The sequence below is a fragment of the Berghia stephanieae genome, chromosome 2, assembly GCF_034508935.2.
Source record: "Berghia stephanieae isolate SIO BIC M18660-M18661 chromosome 2, UCSD_Bste_1.3, whole genome shotgun sequence".
NCBI classification, from domain to species: Eukaryota; Metazoa; Mollusca; class Gastropoda; order Nudibranchia; family Aeolidiidae; genus Berghia; species Berghia stephanieae.
Window position 1 is genome coordinate 51,486,460 of NC_088361.1, and position 18,210 is coordinate 51,504,669.

Sequence of the window (18,210 nt, forward strand, 5' to 3'; positions counted from 1 at the left end):
ATGCTGGAGCTGTTCGATAGCTTATGTTCAAATCTCATCTCTTATATATATATATATATATATATATATATATATATATATATATATATATATATATATATACATATACATACATATACATATACATATATAAATGGTTGAGTTGTCTAATTAATGTTTATGCTAAAGATCTGAAAAATGCAGACAAAGCAAGAAAGAAAATTACAAGAAAAAAACAATATCCCCCCTAAAAATCAGTCTTCCTCGACTGGGGATCGAGCCTCAGACCTCCTGATTACCGGTCAGACGTGCTACCATTACACCATAGAAGTTCCAGATAGTTGGGACGATTTTAATGTCTTTATTCTTCACAAGGGTAGACGTTTTACGCTATGAACCCTCGACTGCATCACACAACACATGCATTGAACACCAGAGGACGAGGACGAAGACATTAGAGTCGCTCCATTATTTTTATTGTCGTTGAAAATATCAAAGTCGAGGACGGCTGATTTTTTTGGGGATGTTTTTTTCTGGTATTTTTCTTTCTTGCTTTTTCTGGCACTGTTTTATACATACTTTTTTAGTGTGCCTGCTCCCTAATTTGTCACTTTGATAATTTATGTGTATGTTAACTTCACTACCAACAACAATCCCAATTGTTAGCCTTATTCAAAACGAAAGAAATCCACTCATACCAGGTCCTGCAGTCACAAGTTAATGCTCAACTCAACTCGTTTTTTCTACGCACCATCCGAATATGGAATTCCCTGCCCGAAAATATTTAAAAAATAAATGGCCAAATTGAATTTGACAGAGAAATTGATGAAATCAAAATAAAAGCCCAGGGTCGTCCATTTCTTCTCACCATAGTTACATTCGCGATTTTCTTCGAAGTTCGGAGTTGCGACTTATTGACAAAACAAGACTTCTTCAATTTATGCCTCTGACATTCCAAACATTGGTATATATGCAGGTTGACGATTCCAGTGGTAACAAGAATCCGTTATCCCACAACGATGTTAATGTCAATGTCGATGCCAACAATCAGCACGTCACTCAAAATACAGATGCGACTGTGGAGGAAGATGAAGGATTCTGTTACGACCCCGTCACAGGGGATATCATTTTTGAGAAAAAGGTCATGACTGAAGAAACAAATTCTTGTGCCAAAGCCGTCTCTCGAGTGCAGACTTCCTTGAGTGACTTCTACACTAAAAACAAAGTAAGTATCTAAAATGATCTATTGATGCTATGCATTTATGTAAAATACTTACAGCATCCGCAAGCCAAATTTAACATACCAACACAAAACTATGTGTAAACTTTAACGGTTATAGTCTGATATATTTACTACAAAGAACGGAGTGACGTCAACGTTATTCCTTTTATATAATATCTCTCTTTACATATTGTAAATATGTATTACCGTCGTGTTCACAATGCATTTTGATTTTATGATTTGCACCATGAAAAATTTTCATTTCCATTTATCCCATTTATCACAGATTGGGAGTAGGTATTTTTAAAAATGTGATTACTTTTCTTTCTGTTTGATATCCATTAAAATAAGTAAATAGCCAATGAATTATGTTCTCTTTTCCATTGGGCATTTGAGTTCTGAAATTTCATACCTAATTATGTGAACCAGATCTGATCACATAATCAAGCAAAGATTTCTAATATTCTAGATGTTTCTTTTCATTTATTTATTTTTCTGCAGAAATTGATATGGATTGTGATTGGAATATTCATTTTAAAGTTGTACATCGCCTACGTTATCTATGCTCTGGTTAAACGGTGAGTTATAATGGTATGGACATTTTCCAGAAATCGACAATTATTTTACATTAAAAACAAGAGCAACATCAGTAAAAGTGACAGTAAACGTGGTATTGACCAATTAACTGCCGTACTCTCGAAAGACTCGTGTATTTAAAAATTTGGCCCCAAAAGTCGTCCTTCCAATATCGATCGATTTAAATGATCCTCATCTTGTCAAAAATTCTCAAACCTGTGACTTGATGGATGATTTTGCGAAGTCCCCGGTTTGAGAGTCTATGTCAATATGAGGGTCATTTAAATCCATCGATTTTTGAAAGACGTTTTTTCTGGCCAAATATTTTGATACGGCAGCTAACAACAGCAGTAGTAATTAATTATTTTTAAATCTAATTTTTTTTTCAGAAAATGAGGTATAAGATTAAGCACTCAGCCCATTTCAGAGAATGTGTGCTGTTTATTTTCCACCCCCTCTCTTTCAACCCCCCCCCCCCCCTTTTTTTTTTTTTTTAACAGGGGAGTTGAGTCCGAGGGTCAAGTAAGACTGCTTGTCATTTCTTTAATCGGACTCGTATTGCTACTACTCAAGGTGTTGGGCAAATACTTGGAGCCAGTGTATGAAGCTATTTTTCAATTGAAGTCGAGCCCCAAATTCACGAGGCAACGTATCTGGATTCAAAGGTAAGATCTCGTAATGTTGATTTACTGAACTTTTCCTCTTTTGTCCTAATGCATTTTTCTTAACAAGAATGTTAGCTATTAATCATTGTCATCGTCGTCGTCGTAGTCATCATCATCATAATCATCATCATTATAGTCGTCGACGTCATCAACATTATTTATTCTAACTTAGTAGAACTATTGTCAGCTACATATATTATGGCAAGACCAAGTTCTCATCTTAACTTTCTTTTCTATTGCAGGTCTCTTTACGTCGTGAGCACAGTCTTAACAGTGACCCTCATCATTGTCCTCGTAGCCTTAGATACACCCAGGAACCTTTTGTCGTTGGCTGGTCTTTGCGCTCTGCTATTGATATGCTATGTAACATCTTACAATCCGGCAATGGCAAGTCAAAGCGCTATATTTCGTTTTTGGTCACATTCATATTGATGCGGCTTGTAATACAAATTTGAATAAATAAAATATCGGATAATTAATATTAATATTAAGATAGAGCCGACGTGCGCCTAGAGATAGAACAAATGATGATGATGATGGTGATGATGATGATGATGATGATGACGATGCTGATGACGATGATGATGATGATAATAATAATAATAATAATAATAATAATAATAATAATAATAATAATAATAATAGTAATAATAATAATAATAATAATAATAATAATAATAATAATAATAATAATAATACATTGCATTTGTTGAGCGCTCTACCGTATTACGAAGAGCCCAGAGCGCTAACACATTAATTCGGAATTGAAGCATATCCACAGATTTTTTGCTTTTTTTTTTTGGCCTACCTGTGCAACAAGATTCGGTAGCTGCTTTGAAAATTATCATAAAATTATGTAGATAATCCAGATGATAACAACCGAACACGTGTGTGTTTGTTTCACGTTGAAGAAAGCGGTGTATCTATATTGTTTCCTTAACATTGTGATTGGTTGATAACGTTGCGGTGTCGCGACCTGTATCAAAATCAAGCAATATTTAGCGTGGTTAGAGAAAGTATGAGTTTCAGTGATTGCCCTAGCGTTGTGTCTTTTAGAAAGAGACTTTATACAAACAACAATCTCACTCGATGTGACTCACCCGAACTCTGACTATAAGCAGTAATTAATATAATACAAGAATAGTAATTCTAAAAGGACATCGAAAGGTGACTTAAAATTATGAAATTGATTTGTTTGATCCAAAATGTACTTTTTGGGGGAAATGAAAGAAGCTTTACGAAGCGCATTGAGTTAGGTAGAAATGCATTATATATATATATATATATATATATATATATATATATATATATATATATATATATATGTGTGTGTGTGTGTGTGTGTGTGTGTGTGTGTGTGTTGTGTTTGAAATAGTTATTATCGACAACAGTGATTCCATTGAGAACAGACGAAAATATTCTAAAGTCTGTTAATGATATTGGCGTTTTTATTGCCGGTATCTCAGTGTCACTTGTGCTATGAAATTGTCGAGTAAATTGTTATCACTATTTCCTGTATTGTTGAAAAATTAAGAGTCCTTTAAATCAGAGCTTTTCAACTGGGTGTATTGTACACTTCAGAGTCTACCAACTAGTTTCACCCTCTCCTTACCACCGACAGTAAAATCGTCACATTTGTTACGACACAATTTACATTTTTTTCTTATTGAGATTTATTTTGTACATCACAATGATCTTTGTTTAATTAATAAGAACATAAAGTTGTTTTGTAGAGAGATTGTTTGAGTTTTAAAAATCCATTTTTCTGCTGGTTAAGCTTGCCATTTTTGTGAAAGTACTGAAACTGATCGATAAGGAGGGAGTTAAAGGGTGTACCTCTGAGTTAGAGTGTTCCGTGGGGGTGGTTGGGGGGGGGGGGGGGGGGGTGTATAACATAATGACATAAAACAACATTGTCATTCTATAAAACCAACTTGATAAATGTAATAGATAAACCATGAGGAGATGTTAATAATCATGTTCATTAATTATCCCACGATGTCTTTATCTGACCGTTATGGATCTGAACTTCAGTGGCGATGATGGATCGTTTATCTTTTTCCAGTTCTACATCAACTCAGATGTAGACATTCTGGTTTCATTTAAAACAGCAGCAACACTCAGTTAATCCAACAAATAGCGACATATCTCCACGAGAAGAAAAAAAAAGACTTAAGATAGAAGTTACCTTAAAAAAAGTATAAAATAACGTGAAAACTCGCATTGCATGTAGAATAAATTTTTTTTAGATTGATGTAATTCTAGTGTATTATGTTGAAAGGGGTATAGAAGTTTTTAGTTCAAGTTGAAAGCGTGTAGTTGTTGTTAGTTATTCTCCTGAGAGGTAACCCTAGCTCTACCCTAGCTACAAAGTTTCTGAACATATTCAACTTTCCAACGACTGCATAATTATAGGGTATGGGGGAAAAACATAACAAAACAAATATACGAGTTAATATATATAGTTTTATGTGACACAAAATCAAATTGGAGTCATTTTAGCCTAACCTTCACTATACCGTTTAACCCTCTTGATCTTAAGTAATATTTAAGTAGGATTAATAGAAGCAATTCAGAGTTATTGAAATGATTGATTTTTGTTCTACTTTTGCTTTTAAATTGTTTACAGATTGAATGGCATCCAGTCTTTTGGGGATTTTCTCTTCAATTTTACTTTGCTGTGATCATCCTGAAGACTCGCTGGGGTTTTGACGCATTCGACTGGCTAGGTGATCGAGTCACAGAATTTCTGCTCCACAGTGATGAAGGGGCCAAATTTGTTTTTGGAGATATTAACCGTTTTGCTCTCAGTGACGGGACGACACTTAATATAAAGCATGCAGAATTGTCTGACGGATCAGCGTCGGATCTTTCCAAACTTACATTAGCTGACGATTCTGGTCTTGTTTTCGCAGCTGTGTATACCATTCATTTCTTTGCTTTTAAGGTAAACGGTTTATACAACAAGTGCTGTCTAAAAGTTTACAGATTAAATATCGATGGTCGGCCGATCAAACCTCTGAAGTCCCGATTTTTACGATCGGCGGATCAAAACTCTGAAGTCCCGATTTTCACGCAAAGTTCGTATGTAGATCCACCGATCGTGAAAATCGAGATTTCAGAGGTTTGATCCGCCGACCATCGAGATGCATGAAATAAATTTAGCTTATTTCATATCCGAACATTTTAAAGAAATTTCATTTTCATAAAACAACTTTAATGATAATAATAATAATAATAATAATAATAATAATAATAATAATAATAATAATAATAATAATAATAATAATGATTGTATTGATGATGATTGTGATGATGATGATGATGATGATGATGATGATGATGATTGTGATGATGATGATGATGATGATGATGATGATGATGATGATGATGATGAGGAGGAGGATGATGATGATGATGATGATGATGATAATAAGTTATTTTCCCCAGGTTTTGCCAATCGTGATATTCTTTAGTGCCTTCATCGGCATTCTCACCTACCTAGGAGTGATGGAGTACGTGATCAAAAACGTTGGCTATTTCTTGTCGTTTTGTCTTGGGACAACACCAGCCGAATCTCTTAATGCTGCTGGAAATATCTTTGTTGGAATGGTAAATGATTTGTTTCACTACTTTCAACTTTCTTTGGCAATCAGTTTCAAAAAGTAAATTTCATATATGAATAATATATTAAGGGACGGGTTAAAAAAAACTCCTATGAAATAGTTTTTGAAATGCTTTTATTAAATCCACTAGGTTTTCCTTGTTTGTTGTCTTTTTTTTTTTTTTGGTTTTGATTTGATTTTTTATAGTTTTAATTTCACTCTTTTGTTTATACGTTTTAAAAAATATAATGTAACCGATTCATTGTGTGACATTAATATTGATTTATTTTTTGATATTCTACTGTGAGAGATAATATAGATATTGTAAACATTAACACTGGCTCATTAAAAAAAATTCTATTGTAATATGATAATATAGATATTGTAAACAATGACATTGGCTCATTTTTATATTTTACCCTTTTTAAAAATTCTACTGTAAAATTATAATCTAGATACATTTAAGGTGTTTCGTTTTTATAATGCACAGTGTGTACATCTGCATTGTTGTTTAATGTGTTCTTAGCAGACTTAGTGACGTAATGTAATACTTTGTCTTTGAGTTCGCCATTTGGATCCAAATTATTTTTCATTTGTTTTTCTTCTTTTAAAATTGTTTTTGGTTTGCATTTGCACTTTCAAAATCTTATATTTAAACTCCTTTTTCCAAAGCAAATTACTATCTAACTCTACCACACATAAGACAAATGGGTGTGTAGCGACTTGCTTACGGACACAGAACTAGTACTAACATTTCTTATCATGCTTAATGTCGTGTGATTTGTTTTAAACGCGACCTCCCACTGACCTCTTTGTTCGTGTTAAATGGACTAATCGGTATTGAAGACAGAGTGAGTCGCTCGGTGTGTGTTTCCTAAAAAAAAAAGGAAACTTAAACGGATATTTTTTATTTTTTAACATTTAATTTTAATGTTTTAGAATGAAATTTATAAGAGTGAACATGTATGCTGTGTGTATGTAATACACTTCAACAGTCGTAACGTCACTTCCCTCCCATGGTAACTTAGTAACTGGCTCTTAACTATCCGAACAATGGCGGACGCCCTTCTGAAATAATTTCTCCAACGAGCATTAAAGTGTGTCCAGAGGAAAAAAACCCATTATAAATCTGATCATGTTTTGACTTTTACACATTCTGATCACAAGACATATGAAAAGTTCTAGCCAGCATGAAGAATAAAAAGTAATGATTTTCTTTGTTTATAACCAAGATGGCCGCCGTTGCCGGGCGGCGTGACATCAGACTACTGAATCCAATAGTCTTCAACAGTCATAACGTCACTTCCCTCCTAATGACGCATGGTAACTTAGTAACACTGGCTCTAAACTATCGGAGCAATGGCGGACGCCGTATGAAATATTTCTCCGGCGAGCATAAACGCGTATCCAGAGGGAAAAAAAACCCCATCAATTTGATCATGTTTTGACTTTTACACATTCTGATCACAAGGCATATGAAAAGGGAATGAAAAGTTCTAGCCAGCATGAAGAATAAAAAGTAATGATTTTCTTTGTTTAGAACCAAGATGGCCGCCGTTGCCGGGCGCGTGACATCAGACTACTGAATCCAATTGACAAACTTATTAGAGAGGTTTTATACCGGAAGCCAATTTCAAATTATCGCCGGATCACGTCTGATCCATCAATCAATATCTGACAAATTAAAGACATTCCACTTTGAAAGAGAATGTTTTTTATTATTCATAAACAAAGCTATTTGGAATTATTAAAAAAGACTCGTTTGTCATAAATTGCTTAATTTTACTCCGTGTTTCGAGTGCCCGTATCCGGTATTGGCTCCAGGTTGAAAACCTCTCCATTTGGATTAAGTTAATGTTGGCGAACTATAGATAGAATTAAATGGACGTCACTCAGATCTTTGTTATTGCTTTTTGCTATCCGCGTTTATGTTATTCTCACTAAACGGTATTAACCAGACTATAAACGTTCAAGGTTACACATAGTTTTGTGTTTTGGTCCGTTATACTTCCGGATGGCAATGTTGTGAGCTCCTTAGCCAAGCGCATACTTTCTATGGCAATGTTGTGAGCTTCTTAGCCAAACGCATACACAATCTATAGATAGTATGCGCTTGGCTCAGGAGCTCACAACATTGCCATCCGGAAGTATAACGGGCCAACACACAAAAGTTTGTGTAACCATGAACTTTTATAGTCTGGTTAATACAGTGAGAAGTACTCATAAACGCGGATGGTAAAAATCAATAACAAAGACCTGAGTGACGTCAACTTCGAACTATCTATAGATAGAATGAAGTGGACGTCACTCAGGTCTTTGTTTTTGCTTTTTGCGATCCGCGTTTATGAGTAATTCTCACTAATTTGTATTAACCAGACTATAAACGTTCAAGGTTACACATAGACGTGATCCGGCGATAATTTGAAGTTTTGTGTTTTGATCCGTCATACTTCCGGATGGCAATGTTGTGAGCTTCTTAGCCAAGCGCATACACTATTTATACTTCCATCTCCTACAGACCGAATCTCCCTTGATGATCCGTCCCTTTATTGGGAAGATGACAAGCTCTGAGCTTCACGCCGTCATGACGGGAGGTTTTGCCACCATTGCAGGATCTGTCCTTGGCGTTTATATTGGCTTTGGGGTAATTGCACCTTTTGTTCAAATATTTTAAAAATATTTTTTAGCATTAGATGCACATTTTATTGAGTATGGGCCATGCTAAATGTGTTTAATAGTTCTTTTCTCATTTCTTTAGCAAGCCACCATTCAGTAAGTATGGTTTAAAATAAATACTCTCCTGCATGTCATGCGAAATCAAATTTCTAGTAAAAAATTTGTAGTTTTAAAATATTTAATAATTACTGAATTTTGGGACAGCATTGCTTTCTAATGCAATAAATTGCCTTTGGAATATTTCGATCTTTTTTGTCACGATATGACAGGGTATTCATGGAAATATGACATTTACATTTAAAAAATCGTTTAGCTAGATGATTTTTCACTCACTGAAATCAAACAAAACAGGCACTGGTTAAAACAGTGAATATGACATTCTGGAAATATAGAAGAAAAGAAGTTGACGTTACTCAGCGCTTTGTTATTGTTTTTTTTTTGTTGTTGTTGACATTTTAATGATTAGTTCTCACTAGATTATCTCAGTCAGATTATAATTGTTCATGGTTATACAGGTTTTTTTGTGTATGTTGGTACGGTATATCCGGCTGATGGATGTTGTGAGTATTTTCCATAAACGGATAGCATCAATATTGTATGGAGTTCAGCAACAGGAAAAAATACCCCCAAAAATTGCATTTAAGTGAACAGGGTAAGCTTTAAAAATTTTTGGTTAAAAATTAAAATCTGTTTTTATTTTTGTCCGACTCTGTATCTATTTGCAATTTCGAATTTTCGACTTTATTTTTCCACCATCCTCCCAGATCCCAGCCGACCATCTTTTATCAGCGTCTGTCATGTCAGCCCCAGCTGCCCTCGCCATTTCTAAGATCACATACCCTGAAGTTGAAGTTCCGGTTATCAAATCAAATGCTTATGAAAAAGCGAAAAACTCGTAAGTTTTAACGCTTTTCCCGCTCTCGACATATTTTTGGCCCCTTTTGCTTACTCAAATCTACCCCCCCCCCCCCCCCACCACCACCCTCATTCTCTCTCTCTCTCTCTCTCTCTCTCTCTCTCCCTCTCTCTCTCTCTCTCTCTCTCTCTCTCTCTCTGATGATGATGATGATGATGATGATAATAATAATAGTGGTGATAATAATAATAATAATAATAATAATAATAATAATAATGATAATAATGATAATGATAATAATAATAATAATAATAATAATAATAATAATAATAATAATAATAATAATAATAATAATAATAATAATAATAATAATAATAATAATAATAATAATAATAAGAAGAAGAAGAAGAAGAAGAAGAAGAAGAAAAAGAAGAAGAATAGTAGTAGTCGTAGTCGTAGTAGTAGTAGTAGTCGTAGTAGTAGTAGTAGTAGTAGTAGTAGTAGTAGTAGTAGTATATCATTTTTTTCTGACTCTGTTTCATCATAAATTGGCTTTCGTAACCATTTAATTTCTGTCGCATCATTACGTGCAGAAGAGAAGATACAAACTTGGTCCAAGCAGCTTGCAATGGAGCTGTGACGGCAGGAAAAATCTGTAGTGCCATCATCGTCAACGTCATCGCTTTCCTGTCCCTACTACGATTTGTAAATGCCACCTTGTCGTGGTTTGGGGATAGAGCCGGTGTTGATAACTTGACATTTGAGGTAATTTAAATGATAATTAATAAACTATTTAATTTTTTTAAAAACTACATTCTAGCAATGGTTCGTTATAGGGAATGAGATTAGCGGAAGAGTAGCGTCCCTTGATTGGACGTCACCCATAGTCTGTGACGTCACCGGCGGAAAATTTATTAGAGAGAGAACGTCATGTTGGTTGTGCACATGCGTCTCTCGTCCTCTTAGTAGTACACATATTCAACGCCCCCTGTTCACCAAGTTAACACGACATAGGCTCAGGCTTGTACTTTCGATTTCCAATGTATGGAGGTGTTTCCTATGGCGTTCCCATTGCCGTTATGACCGTTATTATTATTATTATTATTGTTATTATTATTATTATTATTATTATTATTATTATTATTATTATTATTATTATTATTATTATTATTATTATTATTGTTTTATTATTATTATTATTATTATTATTATTATTATTATTATTATTATTATTATTATTATTATTATTATTATTATTATTATTATTATTATCATCATTATCAATAATAAAATTATTATTGATAATGATTGTGATATTTAATGATGATAACAACAAGACAATAATGATGGTAAAATAATAATAATAATAATAATAATAATAATAATAATAATAATAATAATAATAATAATAATAATGATAATAACAATGATAATAATAATAATAATAATAATAATAATAATAATAATAATAATCATAATAATAATAATGATGATGATGATGATGATGATGATGATGATGATGATGACGACGACGACGACGACGATGATGATGATGATGATGATGATGATGATGATGATGATGATGATGATGTTGATGTTGTTGTTTGTGATGAAGGTGGTGGTGATGGTGGTGTCGTATTGATTTGGTGGTAGTGTTGGTAGGGGTGGAGATAGTGGTGATATTAGAAGCGGTGGCTATCACGCTTATATTTTAAAGTCTTTTATAGCGTATCCACTGTAGCCTAAATCTTTAAGAAATATAATTCATGAATTAAAAAAAAAAGATAGATAAATATATCTTTTAAAACTTTGAAAATAATAATTAATTTGTATTTGATCACTCTATATTTTTCCAGTATATATGTTCATATGTGTTGTTTCCTGTGGCTTTATTCATGGGTGTAGAAATTGATGACTGCAGGAGAGTGGCTGAATTAATTGGCATCAAAACATTCACCAATGAATTCATCGCTTTTAAGTAAGTTCTTTAGTATAATACAAACATCAGTCGGGAAGAAAAGTGTGATGTTTAAAAACGGATTCCTATTTCATTGGAAGTGTAAAACCACTCTCTGGCGGACTGGATACATACCTTGTATAATTGATATTCTGGTTTCAGAGTGATGGTATCTTATTTTCTAGTCTAAATAAATACTGGTCATCAATACATATCATCCATCATTGCTCTTTTACGTCCCGTATGCCGATGCATCCTGCTACTGAAATAGTCATACCACCTTTGTAATCTATTAATTATTAGTATTCCGACGGACTGATTACATACACACTCCCGAGGGTTTAGGAACCAAAAGAGTAGAGGGTTTGATGTCACAACTTTTATTCCCTTTACCACCCTGCTTCAACCCGGAACTGTTAAATTGATTGTTATTCAATTCGTGATTGTGATAATTCTATTGACAAGAACATATCTTTTTAACCAGTTATGGTAATATTAAATCTATCTAATTGAGAATTAGATAATAAAAGATTTGCGTTTAGAATTTCTAAGTTGTTCGCCAGACTCGTCAGCCTAAGATTGCGCTGCAATAAAGAACAAAAGTGTGATGTCAAAACTCTTCTTATCTCATTGATGGACGTGTAAAACCACTCTTCATGGGGAACTGAATACATATATTTTTTTTTGTAAATGATCTTCTGGTTTCAGAGCAACGGCATCTTATTTTCTAGTCTAGATATGTGCTGGTCGTCAAAAAAAGACCATCCATCCTCTCTCTTTCTCGCCCTTAGCACCTGCCTATACATTCTGCTACAAAAATAGTTATGGTTATGCCATCTGATGATTCAATACGTAACCTATTAATTATTAGTCCTCCTTCGAAGGACTGGTTACATACACACTTTCAGGAATTTTGGAACCGGTAAAGTAGAAGGTGTGACGTCACTTTTCTTCTCTCTTGGTGACCTTCCGATCGGGATTACAAACTTAAGTGTGCCATAATTCTGTTATATAGGAGAGAACCACAAAACTTCGAGGGAAAAAAAGTCCCAATGTTTACATGGGGATTCGAACTCGTGACCTTCCGATCTAAAAGAGAGTAGCTTACCACTGTGCCGTTGCATCGCCCTTAAAATGCTTCGAGGGGGAAAAAAATCCCAATGTTTACATGGGGATTCGAACTCGTGACCTTCCGATCTAAAAGAGAGTAGCTTACCACTGTGCCGTTGCATCGCCCTTAAAATGCTTTACTTTATCATTGTGGATGTTTTAAAAAACACAACTAAACTTTAGCAAAATGCCCAGGCAAGAAAATAAATAAATAAACAAATAAGCAAATGAATAAATTAAATTAATAAAATAAACGAATAAATGCATAAGTAAATGGATAAATAAATATATACATAAATGAATAGATAAATTGATAAATACATTTATGAGCAAACTGAATTTACAATGTTGTAGATCTAAATCACATTATCAATAAGTACCGCTCTTAAAACTGTTAGATGTACCAATATTATGCAAATATCATTAACGCATTAACTTTGGTTTTCAAAGATATTATTTTTATTTTATAAAATTGTGTTCATTCTTTATTCAGTAAGTTGTCGATATTGTTGGAGAACCGCATTGTGTTTGATAAATACGTTGCGGCAGGTCCCAACAACACTTGGCATAGTGACGGAGACGATATCTACCTCCACGGGCTGAACAACAAATTCCTTGACAAGGGAATATTAGAGGTAAGACAAAATATTGTCCATTGCAAGAATGTAAAATAAAGCCCATAATTGGATTCAGTAGTCTGATGTCACGCCACCCGGCAACGGCGGCCATCTTGGTTCTAAACAAAGAAAATCATTACTTTTTATTCTTCATGCTGGCTATAACTTTTCATATGCCTTGTGATCAGAATGTACATGATCAAATTTACGTTGTTTTTTTTTCCTCTGGATACGCTTTTATGCTCGCCGGAGAAATATTTCATACGGGCGTCCGCCATTTTCCCGATAGTTTAGAGCCAATGTTACTAAGTTACCATCGTCATTAGGAAGGAAGTGACGTTACGACTGTTGAAGAGTATTGAGTTTGGGTATCAGAGCTGCAAACATATGCGTGTCGTTGAAGCTTTTGTCTCTCACATGATAATGTCAAAGGTCGTTGTGAAACTTATTTATAGAAAAACATTCTCTTTTTAAATTACTAAGTTCAATGATGTTCACAGTAATGGAGCTTATTTCAGCACCGAAGCCATATATGTGACAAAATTTCTATTTTGATCAGCCCTCGTTTGTTTTTCATCTTTTTAAAAGCTTTACTATTATTAGTCAAGTGTTGATTTATACCTTCTTTGAGTGAGTTGATTATTTAAAGGATGCTAACAGTTGACAAAACGTTAGATAAAAAGCAACTTGAATTATTTCTCTATTTTCGCTAACATCCTGTGCTTAGCCCTGTTGTCTCCTTCTCCATAAACTAATTTCTTTATTGATTCCAAATTTGTGGGACACCCTGTATTTCCTGACTAGACTTGTTGAGAACCTTTCCGTCGTCTGTCTCGTCATGTATTGACGGTTTAATTGTTTTTATTATTGGCGGAAGAAGGATTTTGAGCCCAAAACACCCCGTGTATAATATTTTGTTATTTATTGAAGCTGTTATATTCAATCATTATACGGTACATTACTCTATACGTGACCTACCAGCTCAAATGGATATCAAGTCGGGATCACCTTGATTCTGAATTATGAATTTCTAGTTAAAATGGTCAGAAATTTGAAATTTTAAAAAACTATGATTATTAATCTCATATAAACGTATTCACTTGATCTCCTATTTATTGTGACTATACATTCACTTTTCAGCATCTAAAACACACAGACATAATACCGTTTATAGACGCGATTGATCACATGTCTTTCCATCTTGTGCTTTGTTTCAGCCTCGATCGGAAGTGATTGCCACATATGCCTTGTGTGGATTTTCCAATTTTGGCTCCATGGGAATCCTGCTTGGTGGTCTTTCCGCCTTGGCACCTCATCGTGTACCTACCATGTCAAAATTGATATTCAGAGCTATGCTGGCTGGGAACATCGCATGTTTTTTCACCGCCTGTATTGCTGGTAAGTAGGCAAGGAATTATAGACCGTACGTAGTTTAAATGTAACTAAAGAGACATTGAGTCAACTCCAGATTTACACCAATTGTGTCAGGTCATTCGATTTGAATTAATAATAGGCGTTACTCTATTATTTAAATAAAAAAGAATTCGATAGGTCCCAGGTTTGAGAGTTTAAGGGCCATTTAAATCGATCGATATTTAGGACGAATTTTCTGGTTAAATTTTTTGAATACGTGTTTTTCCAGAGTACGGCAGTTAACTGGTTAAAAAGAATAATGACACAATGTCCGTGCCAATAACATTAAGAGGCATCCACCAACTATTTCCCACCTATCTTATTACTCTACAGAAGGAACAAAATTGACGTCTCTCAGTTCTTTGTTACTGTTTTTAGCCAGCCATTTTTATGAGTAGTTCTCACTAAATTGTATTAATGAGACTAAAAACGTTTAAGGTTACACATAGTTTTGTGTGTTGGTACATTAAATCCGGCTTACGGGTGCCGTAAGTTTAACTAAACACATAGCATCAATAGGACTGCTCCACGTACTTGAGTCATTTTTATCTTTATATTTTGACTTATGTTCTATTTCCTTTGTATTATTTTTATGACCCACCTCACCCCTTCCCTTGGCATTATGTTGGCATAGATTTAAGTCTAAAAATGAAGACCAAGTGTTTCGAAATTTTCGTTATTTAAAAAGTAGTCCTTGAGAGCTATTTGACCCAGGAAGCCGGAATTAAATCCGTAGTTGACAATTGCGCTTATATTATGTGTGGTCTAGTGTATGTCACTCGTCTTCGGATCGGAAGGTCCAAGGTTCGAGTCCAGCTTTGAGTGGCCTATATTTTATTCCTTGGAAAAAATGCTCTTTACTCACATTATCTCCCTGTTCTCGGTTATAAAGTGAGTACCTGCCCGTAAACAGAATTGTCTCTGTCCAAAAAATAAAAAATAAATATAATATCGCCTAACAGGCGTCAGGTCTACATGTTAAATGTTGCTGTTGGCATTAGCAGCTTTTAATGGCGTCACACTGCTATGCTATGATGATCTATCCAGGCCACAAGTTCGGCGAACCCCGCCGGAAACTTCGTCACAACGCAACGCTCAACTAGGTGCTCTGTGGGCCCTTGGTTAAAGGGCTTTGAGCACGTTTAGTTAATGCCCAAGTTTTGTACAACCAAAAACAAACCGCAGCACCATTTGATTTTAAAAAAAAAAAGGTTTTATCTCTTCAAAGCCATGAATATGATTACTAATTAATAATCTTATATTTTTTCACAGGTCTCTTCTATGAGAAATTTGATTAAAATCGTCGTTGGTGCCGTCTAGCTTCAATGCATTCCATTCAACACTTAATTTTATTTTTAATATGAGAACATTTTTAAGGTGCTGTGTATAAATCGTATCATATTACTTGAGATTCGTTCTCTTATATATATAAACTTCATATTTTAAATGTAAGCACACACACTATAAAGGTGAACTGTAAAGTTACTCATTGATTTTAATTAAAATAATATGATTTTAAAATAGATTTTATTACATGGCGGTATGTTCACTGAACAACTTACACTGACTGGAAGTCTTATATTGAATAGCCCTATTTCATTCATTCTCCATTGTATATTCTAGAAAGAGGACCCAGTGCAATACGATATTGTTAACATATCGTGCTAACCGATTTCTCAATTCCACGATTGCTTTATATTATTTTCACTGAGATAGTTTGAACGAAGATTTGTTTACAAAGAAAATAATCGAACAAACCAACGACAAATATGATTGAATGAATATGACTGCGCTGTCTCTGTGGACGCTTGCCGTGAATGTGTGTGTTACTTCGAATTATTTATTTAGGTATATTTGTCGTTACTTTGACACATTCGAAGTAATGACAAACATAACTAAATAAATAATTTTTTAAAAACGTAACCCTTTAATATGTATGTATGTATGTATGTATGTATGTATGTATGTATGTATGTATGTATGTATGTATGTATGTATGTATTTATGTAATGTAATGTAATGTAATGTAATGTAATGTAATGTAATGTAATGTAATGTAATGTAATGTAATGTATGTATGTATATGTATGTATGTATGTATCAGCATCGTCGACATCATCATCGTCATTGTCATCATCATCATCGTCATCGTCATCATCATCATTATCATCATCATCATCATCATCATCATCATCATCTTCATCATCGTCATCATCGTCATCATCATCATCATTATCATCGTCATCAACACTAATATCATTATTACCTCTGGGACATTCTGTGGCAGAGTCTGAAACTTCACTGTTCAAATTGATACTCCAGCTCTATACATTGTACATTATTTTAGGAAATGGTATTATGTCAATGAATATGTTACCCTTGTTACATTATCATGTATATTTCCTGAAATAAACAATTTTGATATGTATGTATGTATGTATGTATGTATGTATGTATGTATGTATGTATGTATGTATGTATGTATGTATGTATGTAATGTAATGTAATGTAATGTAATGTAATGTAATGTAATGTAATGCCATGCAATACAATGTGTAAAAAAACGAGCTTTTATTAGCGCAATATCCACTAAACGTACTCAAAGCTCTTTACAAAAGGGGTCCCTGACCAACAGCAACACGTATCATGTAGAACGACACATGACGCCTGTTAGGCGATTTTACAGTTTTTTCCAACAGTGACAAAGCTGTTAATGGCCAGGTACTCATTTTACACCTGAGTACGGTGAGAGAATGTGAGTAAAGAGCAATTTTCAAGGAGCCGAGCGAGTGTCGAACTCAGGACTTTCTGATCCGAAAGCAAGCGTCTTACCACAAGACCACATAGCCGCACAACTGTAGAGGATTGTAGTGTGACACATAACGTTGTGTTTTGTTGTGTTATGTATATATGTTTGTGTAACTGTGTGTGTCTAAAGTATGCGTTGAGTTAAGGGAGAAAGGGCAATAGATAGATAGATAGATAGATGGATAGATGGATGAATAGATAGACAGATATTTAGATAGATGGGTGGATAGACAGATAGATCGATAGAGATAGATACATAGATAGATAGATAGATAGATAGATAAGGAGAGAGAGAGAGAGAGAGAGAGAGAGAGAGAGAGAGAGAGAGAGAGAGAGAGAGAGAGAGAGAGAGAGAGAGAGAGAGTACTACCCACTTTTTTCTTTCGAACTCTGCACTCTGCATATCATTCCTCGAAACCAATTTATCTTTATTTTAAGTAAACTTGCCTATCTCATGCTCTTCCTTTTTTATTTTCATGTTCGATTTTATGTTAGATATATCATTTTGTAAGTTTTATTTTTTTATTTCCTCAAATTAAAAGTGTATGATAGCGTTATTATTACGTATTATTGAAACTTTTAAGTTCACCAATCCAAATTTTTATACATAATAATTGTTTTGAAAATATTTTATTCTATACGGTATTAAAGATATTTCTTTAACTCGCGACTTACCATACTATCAATATTTTATAAATGATGAATAAAAGTATTTATTTTACAGTT

At 34.0% G+C, this 18,210-nt stretch overlaps 1 protein-coding gene across 5 annotated transcripts in view; it reads left to right on the forward strand.

Annotated features, from left to right (window-relative positions):
- Positions 1–18,210, forward strand: part of LOC144965126 (solute carrier family 28 member 3-like) — a 39,625-nt gene extending 21,415 nt beyond the window's left edge. For all 5 annotated transcript variants that reach the window (XM_078900084.1, XM_078900082.1, XM_078900085.1 and 2 more), the window contains 13 exons: positions 956–1,204; positions 1,703–1,779; positions 2,278–2,442; positions 2,685–2,829; positions 5,072–5,389; positions 5,893–6,054; positions 8,566–8,691; positions 9,488–9,618; positions 10,173–10,344; positions 11,436–11,557; positions 13,140–13,281; positions 14,481–14,661; positions 15,949–18,210. In XM_078900084.1, the coding sequence (XP_078756210.1) occupies positions 956–1,204; positions 1,703–1,779; positions 2,278–2,442; positions 2,685–2,829; positions 5,072–5,389; positions 5,893–6,054; positions 8,566–8,691; positions 9,488–9,618; positions 10,173–10,344; positions 11,436–11,557; positions 13,140–13,281; positions 14,481–14,661; positions 15,949–15,974 (2,016 nt within the window). In that variant the 3' untranslated portion in view covers positions 15,975–18,210. The remainder of the gene's footprint in view (positions 1–955; positions 1,205–1,702; positions 1,780–2,277; positions 2,443–2,684; positions 2,830–5,071; positions 5,390–5,892; positions 6,055–8,565; positions 8,692–9,487; positions 9,619–10,172; positions 10,345–11,435; positions 11,558–13,139; positions 13,282–14,480; positions 14,662–15,948) is intronic.